We start from the raw sequence: 20,153 nt of genomic DNA on the forward strand, positions 1-20,153 counted from the left end.
GGAAGGAGAAGCTGTTAGTGGAAAAGAAATTTTGTGCAGTTACTAGATGATAGAAAGCAGATGGAACTGAATCGAAATACAGTGAAGAAACCTATCACCCAGAACATACATAGGAAGAAACTAACCAGAAGGTAGGAACAGATGCAGATGATCTATAAACTCAGAGTGGAAAACTGATGGAGGCCCTAGGCACTTAACCAGGCTAATTGAAGATGCACATTTAGAACCGGCAGGCCTGTCAGTCCGCTTCCCTTATTAATTTTGCTCTGCTTTATTGCAACATAATAGGTCAAGAACTGCACTGTAAAGAGAATGAACTATCTGATGTGATTTCTAGTTTGGGGTTATGCCCTAGAGAGAAGCATTGTGGAGCTTGAGGAGATCATAGAACACAGGCAGAGGAGGCAACTTGAAGAATCAGACATATACAAATGGAAAGGAAATGGAAGCCAGCTGCCTATAATAATCTGACCAATCTTTCATTCATAGAATAGAAAGCCAAGGACCACCAGACATTTGGGGAAGCATAACAGCCAGAAGGAGAGAAACCAAGGTGAATAAACAGCTGAGCACAAAAGAAAGTTGATAGGAAGTGTAATGGGTTGAATTGTGTCCGCCACAAAAATGATATGTTGAAGTCCTAACTCCCAGCACTTCAGAATATTAAACCTCATTTGAAAATACTGATGGTCTAGATGTAGTTAATTAAGATGAAGTCATACTCAAGTAGGGGGGGGCCCTAATCCAATACGACTGGTGTCTTTGTAAGAAGACAACCGTGTAAATTCAGACACACACGGGGAGGAAGCCATGTGATGGTGGAGGCAGAGATGGGAATTATGCAGCCGCAAACTAAGAAATGCCAGAGGTTTCCAGCAAGTCATAAGAAGCAAGCGAAGATTCATACTATGAGTTTCAGAGGGAGCAGGGTCCTGCTGTTTGATTTTGAACTTCTAGCTTCCAGAACCGCGAGGTAATACATTTCTGTTGTTTATGTCACCCAGTTTGTGGTACTTTGTTATGGCAACCCTAAGAAAATAATATTGGGAATAAAAGAGAATTTAATAATACTTAATGAAAACATAAAACAAATGTTCAAGTAACCCACAGGAAGGTTAAAAAAAAAGAGAGGGAATCAGAAAAATAAGAAACAGGGGAAATAAATAGAAGACAATAAAATTGCATGTTGGACTTAAACCCTAGCATCTTAATATTTATCATAAAAATGTAAATGGTCTAAATGCACCAATTAAAAGACAGAGATGACTAGATGGATAACAAAACATGGTCCAACAGTATGTTGTCTCACTTCAAATATGATACAGGCAGGTTGAAAGTAAAAGCTTGAAAAGTATATACCATGCAAATATTAATTTTTAAAAAGCAGGAGTGGCTGCCCTAATATACATGTTAATTTCCTGATTGTGATCTTGTACTATAGTTATGCAAGGTGTTTCCATTGGGGAAGTTGGGTGAAGTATGTGTGATATCTCTTTGTATTGTTTCTTACAATGGTATATGAACCTGCAAATATCTCAAAATAAGATTTACTCACCTGCAAAAGAATGAAGGTGGTCGCCTACTCATACCATATACAAAAATTAATTCAAAATGGATCAAGACCTAAATGTAAAAGCTGAAACTATAAAGTTCTTAAAAAATAAATGTAAGAGCTAAAACTATAAAAATTCTCAGAAGAAGCTTAAATCTCAGGACCTTGAAATAGGCAATGGTTTCTTAGGTTTGACACCAAAATCACAAGGAATAAAAGGCACAGATAGGGACTTCCCTGGTGGTCCAGTGGTTAAGACTTTGCCTTCCCATGCAGGGAGTGTGGGTTCAATCCCTGGTCGGGGAGCTAAGGTCCCACATGCCTTGTGGCCAAAAACTCAAAAAAACATAAAGTAGAAGCAATATTGTAACAAATTCAATCAAGACTTTAAAAATGGTCCACATCAAAAGAATCTTTTAAAAAATGGATAAATTTGACTTCATCAAAATAAAAAATATTTTGTGCCTCAAAGGACACTATCAAGGGACTTCCCTGGTGGTCCAGTGGCTGAGACTCAGTGCCCCCAATGCAGGGGACCCAGGTTCGATTCCTGGTCAGGGAACTAGATCCCACATGCTGCAACTAGACCTGGCGCAGCCAAATAAATAAATAAATATTTTTTTTAAAAAAGGACACTATCAAAAAAGTGAAAAGGCAACCCACAGAATGGGAAAACATTTTTGAAAATCATATATCTGCTAAGGGATTTGTATTTAAAATATATAAAGAACACTTAGACTCAATTCTAAAAAGACATATGACCTATCTTAAAAAGTGGGCAAAATATCTGAATAGACATTTCTCCAAAGACGATATGCAAATGGACAATAAGCACATGAAAAGATTTTCAACATCATTAGCCATCAGGGAAGTACAAATGAAAGACCACCACGAGTTACCACTCCACATGCACTAGGATGACTGTAATTAAAAATATAGGTAATAACAAGTATTGGTGAGGATGTGGGAAAACTGGAAACCTCACGCATTGCTGGTGCTAATGGCAGCTTTAGAAACCAGTCTGGCGGCTCCTCAGAAAGTTACACATAGGCTTCCCTGGTGGCGCAGTGGTTGAGAGTCCGCCTGCTGATGCAGGGGACACGGGTTCGTGCCCCGGTCCGGGAAGATCCCACATGCCGTGGAGCGGCTGGGCCCGTGAGCCATGGCCGCTGAGCCTGTGCGTCCCGAGCCTGTGCTCCGCAACGGGAGAGGCCACAGCAGTAAGAGGCCCGCACACCGCAAAAAAAAAAAAAAAAAAGTTACACATAGTGTTATCACATGACTCAGCACCTCCACTTCTAAGTATATACCCAAGAGAAACAAATGCTTGTCTGCACAAAAACGTTTGCACACATGTTCACAGCAGTGTTATTCATACTAGTCAAAAGGTGAAAACAACTCAGATGTCCATCAACTGATGAATGGATAAACAAAATGTGGTATATCCATACAGTGGAATATTACTACGTAATAAAAAGAAATGAAATACTGATACATGCTGCAGCATGGATGACTCTTGAGAACATGCTAAACGAAAGAAGCCAGTCAGATAGGGTCATATTTTGTATGATTTCAAGTATCTGAAATGTCCAGAATAGGCAAAGCCAGAGAGACAGAAAGCACGTTAGCACTGGGCAGGGACTGGGGGTAGAGAGGAAGAGATGACGTGAAGGTAGCGGTTACAAGGTACAGGGTTTCTTTTTCAGGTAATGAAAAAATTCTAAAATTGGCTCTGTTGCTGGTTGCACCACTCTGAAAAATACTAAAAACCATTGAATGGCAGATATATGTTAAATGACTGAATTGTATGTCACAGGAATTATAGCTCAACAAAGCTATTAGAAATAAAATAAAACATTAAAAGGTTAAAATGCTTATGGTATGATTATTATTTCATAATATACCTTTTAATACAGAAACAATGCTTTCTCTCTGCCTGTTTAGTCAATAATGATTTGGAAACAGACAAGTTCAAACTTGTCTGTTTCTTAATATCTTCTAGAAAGTGGATTTTCCTAAACAAGTAAACAAGAATGTGAGGGTTGTGCCTCGGAAAAATCAAAGTGTTTTCACACCTATAGATGCACATACACGTGTATGAATATATGCATATATACATATGCATATAAAATATATGTTGGTCCTTTGCTTGTCACAGGTCATTCATCACTATGGATTAAAGAAAGGACTGCAGGATTTCCTTCTGATTTTGTGCTGTTAGCCTTGTTTGAGTTACTGTATGCATTTTGAAAAAGATCCATTCAAAAAAATACTCCTTTAATTAAACTTTGTACTCAGACTGACATTTTATCCGTTACGCCAAATTTTACTGTGGTTCTTGAGGAATACCTACACCATCTTCAGTTAAGCTTAAGTCATCCAATTTATTAATTTTCAGCTTCCTAACGAGGATCCTGAAATTTTTGAAGTTTCATCCAAGTGTCTGTCTATACTGGTTCAGTTGTATGGAGGAGAAAACCCAGACAGCCTGTCTCCCGAAAATGCAGAGAATTTTGCTGAATTACTGACGTCCAAAGAGGACCCAAAGGAGCAGAAGCTTCTTTTGAGGATTCTCAGAAGAATGGTGAGTCCACACAGAAACTGGGGCTTGGGTGGGTGGCCTCAGTGGCAGCCAGTAGATGGGGAGTTGTCATTTTTTTCGACCTAGTTTCATTAAAGAACTCCCAGTTACCTTTCCCCGTAGTCACCTACTGTTAACATTTATCATATTCTGCATATCTATCTGCATATACAAGTATTTTTCTTGAACTGTGAGAGAGTAAGTTAGACACATTGTTCTTGCTTACTCCTGAGTATGTGAGTGTGTATTTCCTAATGAAATGGATGTTCTGTTACTTAACTACAGTTATCAAAACCAGGAAATTTAACATTGATACAAATCTTTTACTAATCTGCCATCTGTATTCCAGTTTTGTCAGCTGTCCCCATAATGTCCTTTATAGCTTGTTTTCTGGTGTAGAAACCAGTCCAGGAGCATGTATTTTAGTAGATGTGTGTCCTTAATCTGGAATAGTTCTGCAGCCTTTCTTTGTCTTTCATGACATTTCTGAAGAACGGGCCAGATGTTTTGTAGACTCTCCCTCAATGTAGGTCTCTCTGATGTTTTCTGGACAATTGGATTCAGGTAAGCCCCAGAAGAAACACTGTGTCCTTCTCAATCCATCAGATCCAGAGGCTTATGATGTCTGTTTGCCCTTTACTGGTGATGTTAATTTTGATCACTTCATTAAGTCAATGTGTTGTTGTTATTTTTAAATTTTTTAATGGTTGCAAAAGGGAGATTTTCAAACTCACAACGTTTCTAACCCCCAGTACGGTACTGTAGGAAAAATTTTCCCTTTCACCCCATTTGTTATGTATTTATTTTGTTTTATTTTATTTTTGGGCGGCGTTGGGTCTTCGTTGCTGCACCAGGGCTTTCTCTAGTTGAGGCGAGCGGGGGCTACCCTTCATTGCGGTGCACGGGCTTCTCATTGTGGTGGCTTTTTTTGTTGCAGAGCACAGGGCTCTAGGCGCACAGGCTTCAGTAGCTGTGGCTCACGGGCTCTAGAGCGCAGGCTCAGTAGTTGTGGCTCGCAGGCTCTAGGGCACAGGCTCAGTAGTTGTGGCGCTCGGCTTTAGCTGCTCCGCGGCATGTGGGATCTTCCTGGACCAGGGCTCGAACCTGTGTCCCCTGCATTGGCAGGCGGATTCTTAACCACTGCGCCACCAGGGAAGTCCATCGCCCCATTTATTTTATTTTTAAAAATACAAATAGCTGATGTTTACTTGAAAGTACTTTTGAAGACTGACTTATTTTCTTTTTCCAGTAGATCTTGTTCTGCTGCTTTCGAAGGCCGTTATTTACAGCAGCTGTTGTGGAGGTTAGTCGAGGAGTGGAGGTCCCGTTAGTCTGTGTCGTGTTCTGGCTTGTCAGTCTGTGTTCACTTCTAGATCCAGTTATCTTGAGGGGTCCTTTGGCGGGGGAGGCCATGGATGCTCCAGAGAGTTGCCTTCAAGACAGTTTTTATGCTAGTTTGATAGACAGCTGCAGTACGTGACCCAGCTAAATCTGCACAGCAGGTTATGGCTGACAGAACTAGAACAGAGGTAGGGAGTTACCCTCCTCGCTGCTACGTTATGCTTCTGTACGGCCAGACCTCCCGACCGCAGCAATGCTTCCTGTCTAGTGGAGTCATTCCCTGAGTAACCGGATGATGACACAATCTAAGCGAGCCTCCCCAAGTGTAGGATAAATACTTCTGGGGAAAGTAGGTCTTGGGCATGGTACTCCAACCTAGCACTAGATGACATTGAATCACATAGTAAGGCAAATATTTCCTCTTCCATTTTATTTTGATCTTTCTGATGATTTAAGGGGAAAGTCTCAATTTGGTACTACTGTGTCTTTAACACCTCTCGAATCCTTCAGAATGTCCCTTTTTAACAGAGAGGAAGCCTCTCAGATGACTAGCTTTTTCAGTAGAGATAAGATATTTCTTTCAAAAAATAGTTTTGTTCATTTAAAACTGGTGAGTCGATGTGAAGTCAAGTACTAGAAAATATGGTAATATGAGTGATACGTACATGTGGCAGAATCATGTGTTTGGTACAGAAACAAAAGCTTGGGGATATTGACCTCACATCTGATACAATTAATTTTATAGAGATTCACCATCTCGTATTTGAAAATGTTAGGGCCAGATTTAGTTTGGAATTTATAATTTCCGATCTTTTGGGCATGGTGCTTATACTATATATGGTATGACTCCACAGCAGTCACCTGGGGTGGTACCGTCGTCAAGCATGGTAATATTTCTGCTGCAAAGTGTGTGAACATTCACACCAAGTGGGTAAATAAAAACTATATGTGACCCCACGTGGGTTAGCTCAGGTTTTGCCACCAAATATGGTTTTGAACCAAACTTAAGAAAAAAAGTTTTGATTTTCAGAGCTTTCTAGATTTTAGAATTGCAGAGAGATTATGGACCTATCTTTGGAATAAATTACATCATTTTTAAAAAACAGGTTAATTTAATCATGCAGGAAACAGTTAGACCCCAACTTGGTCAAAGTAACCAGATTACACCATCTTTTAGTTTATTTTACTGTCTGAAATGATTTCCTTATAGTTTCTGACCTGCCACATATAGGGCCAGGTAGGTTTTGTTGGTGGAAGAAAAGTTGAATCCAAGTGACTTTGTCTGTGTATGTGAAAATAGAAGTAGTTTCTGGTTCTGCTCATCTGCTTGTTTTTTTTTTTTTAATTGTAGTAAAGTAAGCATAATATAAAGTTTACCAGCCATCTGTGATAAATGCTTTATATAATCTTCTGAAAACTTTCTAAATTAGCCATGGATGGGTCAATGTTGGGTTCAAGTGGTACAAAACACACAATCAGGGATTCTGGGCCTTGAACTTGCCTATCCTCTGTTCTGCTTAAACTTATTACTGAGTTCAGTACGTTTGGAGAGAAACAGCAGCAGATGACCCAGAGTTGTATGATGCCAGCGCGCACTCCCGACTGATGTGGTCCTTCCCCTCTCTCTCGCCGCTTCCTGTCCTCACCTCCGTGGTTGCCATTGCTTTGTAACTGTCAGCTTACCGTCTGTTCTCACCTTCACATTACCCTTGTTCAGGGTAGTGATGTGGTCTTTTTCAGCGTGTTATAGTGTCTAGCCCATGAAAGGTTGTCAGCAGATGATGCTTCCAACTGTGTTAAGTTCTTCTGGTGAATTATCTCATTTAATCTTCACAGCTACTTAGCGGTCAGCTCCAGTGACTGCTTCCATTTATAGGTTACAAGCTAAGGCTCAAAGAGCTTACGTAACGCTCCCAAGGCCACCAACTAGGACTCGGCAGAGCTGGGACCAGCCAAGCTGACCTGACCCTAGCTTGTGCTCTTGCCAAGTAGCTAGCCACCTTGCTGCTGCTCTGTCCAGGACTGATCTGGACTCTGAGGGCATTTGTTAAGCTGAACCTGACTGGATTTCGATCTAGAAGGCACCGAAGAGATTCATTCTTTCATTCATGGGAAAATAACAGTTATTACTATGTGCATCCTCTACACTGGGGGAACTAAGACAGTACGATATGCTCTTCCTGCTGCCTGTTCTCAGGGATCCCTAACTGGAGCGAGAGAGAAACGCCAGCTTCACTATAAAGCAGAATGCAATCAGTGCCACGCTAGAGGAGCCAGCAAAGTTCCACAGAAACATTCCCTTTGGGGAGGAGATTGGCCAGGACATGGTGTTTGAGCAGTGTGTAGAAGGATGTGTTGGTCATCCATGCATGAACCGGGAAGAAGCACATCCTGAATCATGGCCCCAAAATCCACAGGGCTAGACTGACAGACATAAGAAATGGACCAGGAAAGGCCAGAGGGGAACAAACATTTGGAGTTCGGACACCGTTGTTAGAATTAGGAAGTTCTGGTCTCTGAAACCAAAGGACAGTGGTAGCATCTCAATTGAACTCAAATTATGTTTACGGTGAAATAAAGCTTTCTCACAGTGCCCGGCATGTAATTGGTATTTAATAAGTATCCACTGAGCTGAGTAAGAAATGTCTATAAAATCTCTACTTTTATTATTGGCAATTGTTCATTTTTGCTCTTCAGTGTATATTGTGTGCTCATTTGAGTGCTTTGTAGATGCACAGGCCAGAATGAGAGGGACCTTAAAAGGCATTTAGTTGTTCCCCAGTCTGATGCTTCGGTCCCCTCCACGCTATCCCTGCCAAGTTTCTTAGAAGGGGGTGAGATTGGATAGGTAGGTGCATAGAGGATGGGAACCTGGGAGATAGAAAGAATGTGAGCAAAGATTTCCTGTGATTTTAAGGGGGCTGGTGTCTCAGGCTCTCCTCGGTGGCCTGGGGGAGCCAGACTTGATAGAGAGGCAGGGAGCAATCTGGATTTGTTACCTGAATCAGTAACTGGATTAAGGAGGCTTGTTAAGTGCAGCCTTCTGATTGTAAGAAGTTAAGGAGGTAAAGACAAGCTCTTTAAGGACCTACCTCAAAGGACATTTATTAAGTGCACACTCCTTCTGGGAGCAATTCTTTTTTCCTTAATTGAGGCAAAACCGGCATATAGCATTATTTAGTTTTAGGTGTACAAGATATTTGTATATATTGCAAAATGATCACCACACAAGTCTAGCTAACATCCATTGCCATAAATAGTTATACATTTTCTTCTAAGATTTATTTTCTTAGCAACTTTCAATTATACAATACAGTATTATTAACTATAGTCACTATACTGTACATCACATCCCAATGACTTATTTATTTTATAACTGGAAATTTGTACCTTTTAATCCCTTCACCCATTGTATCCACTCCCAACCCCTCACCGCCAATCTATTGTCTGTATCTATGAGCTTGCCTTTTACTTTCCATTTTTTTTTCTCTTAAGATTCCACACAAAATTGAGATTATGTGGAATTTATCTTTCTCTGTCTGACTTATTTCACTTAACATAATTCCCTCAAGGTCCATCCATGTTGTCACAAATGGCAAGATTTCTTTTTTTTTTTTTTGCTTGCACCAGGACTTAGTTGCGGCAGGTGGGCTCCTTAGTTGCAGCTCATGGGTTCCTTAGTTGTGGCATGCAAACTATTAGTTGTGGCATGCATGTGGGATATAGTTCCCTGACCAGGGATCAAACCCAAGCCCCCTGTATTGGGAGCATGGAGTCTTATCCACTACACCACCAGGGAAGTCCCAAGATTTCATTCTTTTTTATGGCCAAATAATATTCCGTGTGTGTGTGTGTGTGTGTGTGTGTGTGTGTGTTTGTGTATCAAATTTTCTTTATACATTCTTTTATCATTGGACATTTAGATTGTTTCCGTATCTTGGCTATTGTAAATAATGCTGCAGTGAACATTGGGGTGTATATTTCTTTTTGAATTAGTGTTTTTGTTTTCTCTGCATATATACCCAGAAGTGGAATTGCTGGGCCTTATGGTGGTTCTAATGTTAATTTTTTGAGGAACTTCTGCACTGTCTTCCATGGTGTTTGCACCAGTTTACATTCCTACTGACAGTACACAAGGATTCCCTTTTCTCCACATCCTCGCCAACATTTGTTATTGGTTGTCTTTTTGATAAAAACCATTCTGACTGGCGTGAGGTAACATCTCCTTGTGGTTCTGATTTGCATTTCCCTGGTGTTTAGTGATGTTGAGCATTTTTTCATGTACCTGCTAGCTATCTATATATCTTCTTTGGAAAAATGTCTATTTAGGTCTTCTGCCCATTTTTTATTCAGATTGCCTTTTTACTATTAAGTTGTATGAGCTCTTTCTATTAATATATTTTGGATATTATTCCCTTATAAGATATATGATTTGCAGATATTTTCTCTCATTAGGTAGGTTGCCTTTCATTTTGTTGACGGTTTCCTTCACTGTGCAGAAGCTTTTTAGTTTGATGTAGTCCCACTTGTTTATTGCTTTTGTTGCCTTTGCTTTTGGTGTCAGATCTAAAAAAATCATCTCTAAGACCAGAGTCAAGGAGCTTACTGCTTATGTTTTCTCCTAGGAGTTGTATGGTTTTAGGTCTTATGTGCAAGTCTTTAATCCATTTGGAGTTAATTTTTGTGTGTGTTGTAAGATAATGGTTCAGTTTCATTCTTTTGCATGTGTTCAGTTTTCCCAACACCATTTATTGAACAGACTGACCTTTCTCTATTGAATATTCTTGGCTCTTATGTCAAAAATTAATTGAACATATATGCATGGGTTTATTTTTGGGCTCTCTATCCTGTTCCATTGATATATTTGTGTGTTTTCAATGCCAGTACCATACTGTTTCGATTACTATATCTTTGTAATATAGTTTGAAACCAGGGAGTGTGACGCCTCCAGCTTTGTTCTTCTTTTTCAAGATTGCTTTGGCTACTTGGGGTCTTTTGTGGTTTCATACGAATTTTAGGATTGTTTGTTCTATTTCTTTGAAAAATGCCATTGGAATTTTGATAGAGATTGCACTGAATCTGTAAATCGCTTTTGGAGCATTTCTAAAAACAAGAGGGTTCTACTCTGTGAGACTGTCTCTTTTTAAGCCCTGATTGAGGAGGGCCTCTTTCCCCAAAGCTGAGCAAGCCGGGATGATTTCAGAGAGGGCAACCCCAAAATACTCTTGGCCCTACAGTTTCTAAGGCCACGTAATGAGTGTGTCCATGACCGGTAAACTGTGGTTATTAGAGAGCCATCTTAGGAATAATGTGGCAGATTCCTCCCTGTGAGTTACACAAAAGGCCCTTTCTTGAAATATCTGTTTCAGCTCCCAATCTGTTTCAGCTCTTGTGACTGTAACTTTCTAAAAGCAGAATTTTCACTAACAGATGAAAGAAATAAGATGTTTAATTTGTGCTGATGGAGTTGGGATATTTTTGCCCCTAGGGTGCTCTTTCTTATTTAGTCTGCATTTAGAACACTGAGAAAATGTTGGGGAAACTTGAGGATTTAATTATGTACTGTAATTTACCAGGATGTTTGGTGGTTTTATAATTATACTTTGTACTCTGGCTTTAAAAATGTGATGGAGATCCTTCCGGTTGCTGCCAGGTTTACCTGTCCCTTAAACTTGATATCAGTGGGAGTTTTCTCAGGGTAATGATCGTGGATCAGCTGCTTGTCACTTAATTAAAGCTAGCTTTACTCCAACACTCAAAATATTGACTACACACAAGCCACCACAAACTTGTTCTGTAAAACTGACTGCTCTCTGAAAGCAGAGGGTGGTCATAACACGCTGAGGTTGCTAACTCCTTTCCCCTGCCCGCTCACCCATCTACCTGGTGCAGCAGAGGTGGCAGCAGTGGGACTTGGGCTCGCTCTCTGAGGGTGATTAGTATTAAAGATTATTACAAATATCCATCCCTTGGGGACCCTTTACCCTGCCGCTTTCAGAAAATCTTGCTATGCTCGCCACCATTTTTCTTCCAAATTCTCATGTAGGTCCCCTGGTCCTTTCCATTTTCACCATGAGAGCAGAGATGTTGTGTTGCTGAAAATCAGTGTAATAGCATTTCTTCACATACAGAGTTTTTAAAGCTCTGAAGAGACCAAATGAGGAAACTAGGAAATCTGCAGCCATTCTTTTTCTATTTTAGGAGCAGGATGAGTTGTAGATGTAGAATCAGAAGGGACCTAATTTCTATTAGAAAAGTAAAGAACTGTTCCTTGAGGTGTAACAAGAAGGCAAAATGATACCTCTCCCTCCTAGCTTATTTTTCTCATGGTAAGGCCTTCTTTTCTTGACTTATTTTCCTAAAGGGAAAGAAGTGGGGAGATTGTTGTGAAGCCAGTGAAAATTTTTAGAGAGACACTATGTACCCAAAGGAGTAAAAAGCAAATGTAATCAATTTTTGTGAAATCTCGTCCCTTAGAACGTTTTCCTGAGACTCTGAGAGGATGCTCTTAGGAGTTTCCAAGAGGGATCTTTCCCTGAATCCACACACACCGTTTATTGTTACACTGGATGAGCATCTATGCCCACGATTGCCGTAGGACTCACAAGTTAATTGGGAACTCTTTGATTAATTTGGTTGTATCTTTCCAACAAAGAAAAGAAACATCTTGCTGAAAAATTTTTCCTTAGTTCCCTGCGGGAATATTCCTGAGATTCTGAGCAAGACAAAATCAGGAAGCTTATGGCCAGTGGAATAGGGTCATTTACAGCCAGTCACTCTCAAGACCGAAACTTCTGTGTTTCTGTGAGTGAAGCCACATCCACCTCAGAGAGGAAGTATGTGGATCTTTGCCGTGGGTTTCCTGAGGATGTGCAACATGTCTCATCCCTCTGAACATGTCTCGTTCTCGCGCACATTTCCTGTGTGCATCTGCCCTCTCCCCTGCCCCTTCCCACATGGAGGTTCCTCAAGGTCAGGCTGGGCACCTTCCTGTCCTCCTTCTCAGTCTGATGTTTGCGGGCCCTGGGCAGCATAATTTCCCTTCTGTTTTGACTTCTTATTTCAAGAGATTCAGCTCCCTACCTGCCTCCTGAAATTCTTCTGTCAGATAAAATTCGTTCTCTAATGAGTCTTTTCCTCTTTCCGTTCCCATTGCCATGGATGGTATCTTTATCCACCTTTCTATTATGAAAGGTTTCAAAACCACTCGAAAGTTGAAAGAGTAATATGATTGACAACCTGTGTAATCAAGAATTATTTTCAGAATTGTTATCATTTCACCATATTTTTCAAGTCTCCGTATGTACTTTATTCACACAAAATGTTGTCACCCTGATATTTTTTATTTCTACGTGTGTGTTTTAAATCATGTGAAAGCAAAGGAATCATGACACTTGGCCCAATAACATTATCACACCCAAGAAAATTAATAATGATTCATAATATCATTACTACCCAATTCATGTTTAATTTTCCTAGTTAAAAAACGACTTAATAGCTTTTTTTAAAAAAGCCATGTTCCAGTCAAGGCTCACATACTGAATTTGTTGTTTTCTTAGTCTCCTTTAATCTAGAAGAGTCTTCCTGCCTTTTTCTTCCCCTGTGAAATTGACTTTTTGGAGAGTCTGAGTCAGTTGTCTGGTAGAATGCCCAACAGTCTGAAATAGTATGAATATTTCCTCACAGCATTTTTGGTCACAGTATCTCATTGGTAACGGCCCCTAATCTTGTATCCCATCAGGAAGCATATGATGCTAGGCTGCCCCACTTTCAGTGATGCTAAGTTTGACTGCTTGGCTAAGGGGTTATCTTCTGCTTCTCCATCAGGTAGACACATGTTTCCCTTCGCGATCACTAAGTAATCCTCACAGAGATGCTTTGGCACTGTGTGAATATCTGTATTCCCCACAACTTCTTAAAGAAAAGACTATAAAAAGACTATAAAAACTGGGCTAATGGGGATGGAGCAAAAGAAATAGTTAATTTTTAAGCATTAATTTTTAAACTGTGGAAAGGACCAATCTGCTATCCTTGAGAACAGGTATCCCTCAAAAAGAGAGAAGACCTACTGCTTTCTTGCATAGTATTAGTTTGTTGAGAATCTACCCATTGTAAATTATAAGTAAACAGCTAAGGGTCCTTGGAATTTGTTTTATGTTTTGTATCCTCCTCATGACCAAGGAGGGGAAGAAGCTGTGAGGGATCATTTATTTATTCAAACTTTGAATATTCCCATTTATAGGTACTTATTATCTGGTTCAAGTGATAGTGATTACAAGTAACTGTGGACTTTTCCTGATTCTTCGTGATCATTCTGACCATCATCAAGCCCACTGTGCAGCTGTTGCTGTGCAGAATGCTCTAGACTCTCTTGGTAATGTGGGATTTTTTTAATGACATGCTTTTTTTTTTTTTTTTTTTTTGGCGTTACGCGGGCCTCTCACTGTTGTGGCCTCTCCCGTTGCGGAGCACAGGCTCCGGATGTGCAGGCTCTGCGGCCATGGCTCACGGGCCCAGCCGCTCTGCGGCATGTGGGATCTTCCCGGACCAGGGCACGAACCGGTGTCCCCTGCATCTGCAGGCGGACTCTCAACCACTGCGCCACCAGGGAAGCCCATGACATGCTTTTAACAAAACCATTCTTAAAATAGTGAACATTCAAAGCATGTTAAAAATTAGGATGAACACGTTTACTTCCTTGTGGATACAGAGAGCAACGAAAATTGCTCTGGAGGACCTTTCCTTAGGAAGACCTGTACTAAATGTTTCCAATTTTTGTATTTAAAAGAATATTTTAAATGCAATTTTCCTTTGTATAATCTATAACAATTTTAATAAATGAATTCTGTCCGCTAAAAGAATAATGTCTACATTATATATTCATAGGAATATCTTCCTTTCCTCAAAAGGGTTGTTTTCAAGTTGTTATACTGTATATGACAAAGAACCAGAGTTGGGTTTTGGGTTTTCAGTTTTTAAATAATCATGGGAAAAGCTAAAGATAAAAAATCTCTCAGTTGATATTTTACATATTTATCTGAGAGAGTATTTTAAATTCAAGCCATTAGAAAAGTTTAATTTAAAGGTGAATTATGACCTCTTATTGTTGTTTTGTATAAGCAAGTGTTTTGAAATTGATCAACAGAAATACTTGACCAAGTTTAGGTATATGATTTTGCAACACAGCGGTTCCTTTTTGTTATGGAATAAGTAATACTGGAAAACTAACCACCACTTCATGTAAATTCACTTAAACTGGCCGCCTAACAACTGTGGTAAATAATGAAAAAATGTGTGGCTGGGGCTTGATCTCAAGAAATAAAACTGAAATTTATTTAAATGCATTGATTTTGTCTTCTAACAACATTATGAAGACATTCTTATAATGGGTCACTTCGCATTTTGTAAGCCTGTGCAGAAAAAGTCTTCGCTAAGAGTGACCACTCGCTCAGCAAGTAGTTATGCAGTGCCTGTTCAGTGCTGGGGATAGAGCCGCGAACAACACAGACTAAGATCCCTGCTCTACTGGAGCTTACCAGGGAGAGTGAGATGACAACTGCATTTATTAAATAAACTATTGATATTTTAGATAGTAAAAGCACGAAGAAGAAACATATAGAAGGAAAAAAAGATAGGACGTACAGTGGGACATCTGCAGCCCTGGATGATGTGACCAGGGAAGGTCTCACCGAGATGACATCTGAGTAAGGACCTGAAGGAAGCCAGGGGGAGATTTGGAGCAAGACACACTAGACAGGGGACAGCATTTGCTAAGTCTGCAAGGCAGGTGCCTACCCAGGAACCCCAAGGAAGCCGGTGTGTCCTAAGCAAAATGAGTAAGAAATAGATATGTAAGGTGTGAGGGAGATGACAGAGAAGGGTTTGGTGGAGGGAGCAAGTTATCCTTGCAAAGACTGGCCTTCATCCTGAGTGAGACGAGAGCCTGTGGAGGGTTTTGAGCAGAAGGGTGAGGCGATCCGGTTGCCACGCTGAGAGCGGTCACTGAAGCGGGCGAGGGGTGAGAGATGCCAACAGGTTATTGCAGTCCTGGGGAGTCCTGGTCATGGCTTGGATCGGTTATATTTTGGATAAATCTTGAGAGTACAACCAGTAGAATTTGCCAGCAGATTGGATATGGGCTGTGAGGCAAACAGTAGTCAAAGATGATTCCCGTTTGGGCCCAGCCCAAAACCTAGATGGCCAAAACTCAGGAGGAGCTGGTCTGGGGGAAGAGGGGAAATCGGGAGCAGTGTTTGGGACACGTTATGGGTAGATGCCTGTCAGCCATCCAAGTGGGAATGTCTAGTTGGCTGTTGGATCTACAGGTCTGGAATTCCAAGTAAGAGAAGGCTGGACTGGAGGGAGAAACGGTGAGAGGTGGTCATCAGAACATGGGCTGTTCGAATGTGGATTCTGGAAGGCTGCCAGTTAATGGCAAAAACCAGGTCTAGAGTAAAACCACAGGAGTGAGTGTCTGAAGTGTGGAGGAAGACAGGGTCGTGGGAAGGAAAGCCAGAGACCTGAGTGGTACTAGAAGGACCCTCTCTATGGACGGCCATATTACCAGGCACTGTGACAAGAGTGGCACTGGGGACAAGGACAGTGAGCTGGGAACCCAGTGATCCACAGCTGCAGCAGGGAAGAGTAGCAGGCGGTATCCTCTGGCGACATTAGGTTTAAAGCTGGGGGGGGGCGCTTCCCTGGTGGCGCAGTGGTCGAGAGTCCGCCTGCCGATGCAGGGGACACGGGTTCGCACCCTGGTTTGGGAAGATCCCACATGCCGCGGAGCGGCTGGGCCCGTGAGCCGTGGCCGCTGAGCCTGCGCATCCGGAGCCTGTGCTCCGCAACGGGAGAGGCCACAACAGTGAGAGGCCCGCGTACAGCAAAAAAAAAACAAACAAAAAAAAACCCTGGGGGGTAATGGAGGAGAGGTGGGGAATGGTCAGGAAGCACCACAGAGCCATCTCCGTGAATAAGGAACCCGAGAAAGGGCTGTACAGAGCACTGTGGGTGTGAGCCCAGGGGAAGAGGGGTGACCTGGGAGACCTGGGCTCTGCATTGTGATCAGTGTAAACTAGGATGAAGTGTGGGTGCTGGAGACTGGTCCCGACTGAGATTGCGCCGACAGGATGCATGAGGCTGTGAGCAGGAGGCAGGGACCTTGCCGGTGCCTGCAGAGTTCTGGGCCTTCTCCTGACTCTAGCCAGGACAGAGGTGACCCCACGTCTCTCTGCCCACGAGAATCAACAGAGGGCTTGTCTTGCTCTGAGTGGGCAGAACCCACCCGAACCCTGCCAGGGCGGCCTGTAGCTGGGCCCTTTTCCTCCATCACATTGGGCTGTACCAGCAATTCTAGACATTTTTGCGTGTCATCTTTCACATTCTCAAAAGTGCAGGGTAGGCTTCCCTGGTGGCGCAGTGGTTGAGAGTCCGCCTGCTGATGCAGGGGACATGGGTTCGTGCCCCGGTCTGGGAAGATCCGATATGCCGTGGAGCGGCTAGGCCCGTGAGCCGTGGCCGCTGAACCTGCCCCGTCTGGAGCCTGTGCTCCGCAACGGGAGAGGCCACAACAGTGAGAGGCCCGCATACCCCAAAAAAAAAAAAAAAAAGATGTAGTGCAGGGTAGCACATTGTAAAGCCTTCATATCTAACCTTCTCAGCATCATCATAAAATGCGGTCTTTTTTGCAAAACTGTTTAAGGTCTTCATTAATTTTCCATTGCTATTCAAATTAGTATTCCCCTTTGAAGTTCCTGCCCTTTCTTCACACTTGAAGAGATTTTTCTCTTCTTTAGCTGGTGACCATCCGGTGTTGTCTATCTGTTAGACCTTCCCCCTTCAAAGACTTTGTATGTCTGTGTCTTTATTTCTGTCCTGCCCCTAGGCTCATCAGAATCATTTATTTTATTTTATTTAGATTCCATATATATGTGTTAGCACATGGTATTTGTTTTTCTCTTTCCGACTTACATAGAGAATGGACTTGAGGACACGGGGAGGGGGAATGGTAAGCTGGGATGAAGTGAGAGAGTGGCATGGACATATATACACTACCGAATGTAAAATAGGTAGCTAGTGGGAAGCAGCCGCATAGCACAGGGAGATCAGCTCGGTGCTTTGTGACCACCTAGTGGGGTGGGATAGGAAGGGTGGGAGGGAGATGCAAGAGGGAGGGGATATGGGGATATATGTATATGTCTAACTGATTCACTTTGTTATAAAGCAGAAACTAACACAACATTGTAAAGCAATTATACTCCAATCAAGGTGTTAAAAAAAGAGACTTTATGTAATTCTTCCACTATTACTGGCAATGAAATCCCATACCTTTTGTAAGATTTGAATTTTCCCTTTGCAGTTGATTTCTATATCACAGATATGCTAATTAAAAAAACCAAAAAACATTGTGCCTAGGCCTGGCTGAACACGTGTGTGTGTGTTTGTGTGTATGTGTGTACATGAGAGAGAATCACCCATCAGTTTATCAGTAAACATATTCATGCCCCAAGCTCCTGGGGGCTGGGTTTTTGAAAATAAAAATTTGGGTAATAAGAACCCTTTGCCACTCTGTAATCACCCTTTCAGCTTAGCAAATCTGATGATCCCACATTCAGGCATAGTTTCTGCTTAAGAATTTGCCTTTAAAATTAACCATCACAATACCCTTCTGATCTATGTCAGTAGACGTTTACTTTGATCTTTCAGTGTTTTGATTTGTGGGGTGGATGAGTAAGCCTGAGCAAACCCACACGATCTCTTTCTAGTGTTTCTCCTTAGGACTTCAGGAGATAGATGAGGAGGTTAGGTGGCCGACGTGTGGGGTACAGAGACCAATTCTCATTGACATCTTAGGGAGTTGAGCCAAAAATCCTAGACCAGTATCTCAGGGGTTGTTACTGAGACCTGTCATAACTTTTTCTGTTTCGGGGATTAGCTTTTTCTAACAACATTGCTAAAGGAAACGTATTGAAAGTGCTCCTGAGAATTATTTCCCGTAGCATCTTGCTTTCCAATTTCAGTTGCAAACATGCCACTGTCATGACCCTCCTGGAAGCAAATAATGATTGAGACTCTCATTTCGAATTGTCCTCGCCTCCCTTGCTGATTTATACACAGAGCAGATTTATCCTTTTGTCAAAGAAAGTTGTTAAGTTCTACACAGTATAATTTTTTTCAGGATGTTGAATACTTTTATTTACTATAAACTGATAGTACTTTCTTTCTTTAAACCCCAAGAAGCATTGTAGGTTTCATTAATTGGGTCACAAAGATATTTGGTTTTAAGTACCACAGAAGTTTTGATGCCATTTGCTTTTTTTAAAATTCCTTCATTATTAGGTCAAGAAACAAAGTCTGTTTATAAACTCCACATGGACTTTTTGTGTGATGGTTATGAGAAGGTTTTAATGAAATTTGAGAGTGTCTCTAGAGATCACAGATCCTGGGGCCTTTAACGTTACTGTGTTGCTTAGCAACCTGGAAGTCATTTCATTTCCAGGCTCTGTAATAATATGATATACTTTTCTTTGCCAGTCCCTGATGAAAATGTAATGGAAATAATCCCTTTCTAAAGGTTGCACTCCATGAGTGGGCGGCAACATAGATTTTTTTTTTCACCGTCTGGGCAGGTTTTTAATTCATTGCACAAGTATTGCCTTCTGAATGTTGTACGTGACAGAATGAAATATATTCTAAGATGGTATTCTTAAGAGGAAGACCTACTCTTCTGATATAATGATTAGAAATACCATAGAAGTTGTCAACATACATAAGTGTACTTTCACCATGTTGAAAAAAAGGGGTAAACTTATCAGTTGACCACCAGTTAATGCAAGAATGTCTGCTTACTCCTAGATAATTTATTAAATCCAAGTATTTGCAGGTATTAGACAGGTCTTAAGAGTACAGTAAAACCAAATGCTTTGGAGTAATAGGAACAAAGCCAGTCTACATTAGTGAAAAGTTTGACTTATTGACTGTTATTGAAAAACTATTTTTGTAATTTTTCTAAAGCAGTATTTTTTAATTATAAAAGTAATACACAGTTTGCACATGAAGTTCATACATAGTAGCATTGTTCATAAGAAGTGGTAACAATCCAAATGTCTGTCAACTGTTGAATGGATAAATAAAATGTGGTATATCCATGCAATGAAATATTATTCAGCCATAAAAAGGAATGAAGTCCTGGTACATGCTATCACATAGATGAACCTTGAGAGTGTTTTGCTAAGTGAAAGAACTTAGATGCAAAATGCCACACACTGTGTGTTTCCATTTTTATGAAATATGTACTAGAATTGACAAATCTACAGAGACAGAAAGATTAGTGGTTGCCAAGGGCTGGAGAGAAAAGGGAATGGAGAGTGACTGTTAATGGATACGGGGTTTTGGGGGAATGATGAAGGTGTTCTAAAACCTATTGTGGTGATGGTTATACACCTTTGTGCATATTCTAAAAACCACTGAATTGTACACTTTAAAATGGTGAATTTTATGATATGTGACTTTGTTATAAAAAATAACGGCATCCAAAAAAAGGAATATGACTTGGGAAATATATAAGAGTAAAAAGGAAATAAGGTCATCCTTAAACTTATAATCCATACATTACCATAGTTAATGTTTTATTTCTTTTTAGACACACAGATGACATATATGTATGTATGTGTATATACA

General features: G+C 41.0%; 1 protein-coding gene across 5 annotated transcripts in view; it reads left to right on the plus strand.

Moving 5' to 3' along the window:
* The window catches only part of ULK4 (unc-51 like kinase 4), a 523,006-nt gene that overhangs the window by 393,527 nt on the left and 109,326 nt on the right, over nt 1-20,153 (plus strand). For all 5 annotated transcript variants that reach the window (XM_027097129.1, XM_027097131.1, XM_027097128.1 and 2 more), the window contains one exon: nt 3,951-4,136. In XM_027097129.1, the coding sequence (XP_026952930.1) occupies nt 3,951-4,136 (186 nt within the window). The remainder of the gene's footprint in view (nt 1-3,950; nt 4,137-20,153) is intronic.

The sequence above is a fragment of the Aethalodelphis obliquidens genome, unplaced genomic scaffold (assembly GCF_003676395.1).
Source record: "Aethalodelphis obliquidens isolate GAN/ISIS:26980383/991018 unplaced genomic scaffold, ASM367639v1 scaffold112, whole genome shotgun sequence".
Taxonomy (NCBI): domain Eukaryota; kingdom Metazoa; phylum Chordata; class Mammalia; order Artiodactyla; family Delphinidae; genus Aethalodelphis; species Aethalodelphis obliquidens.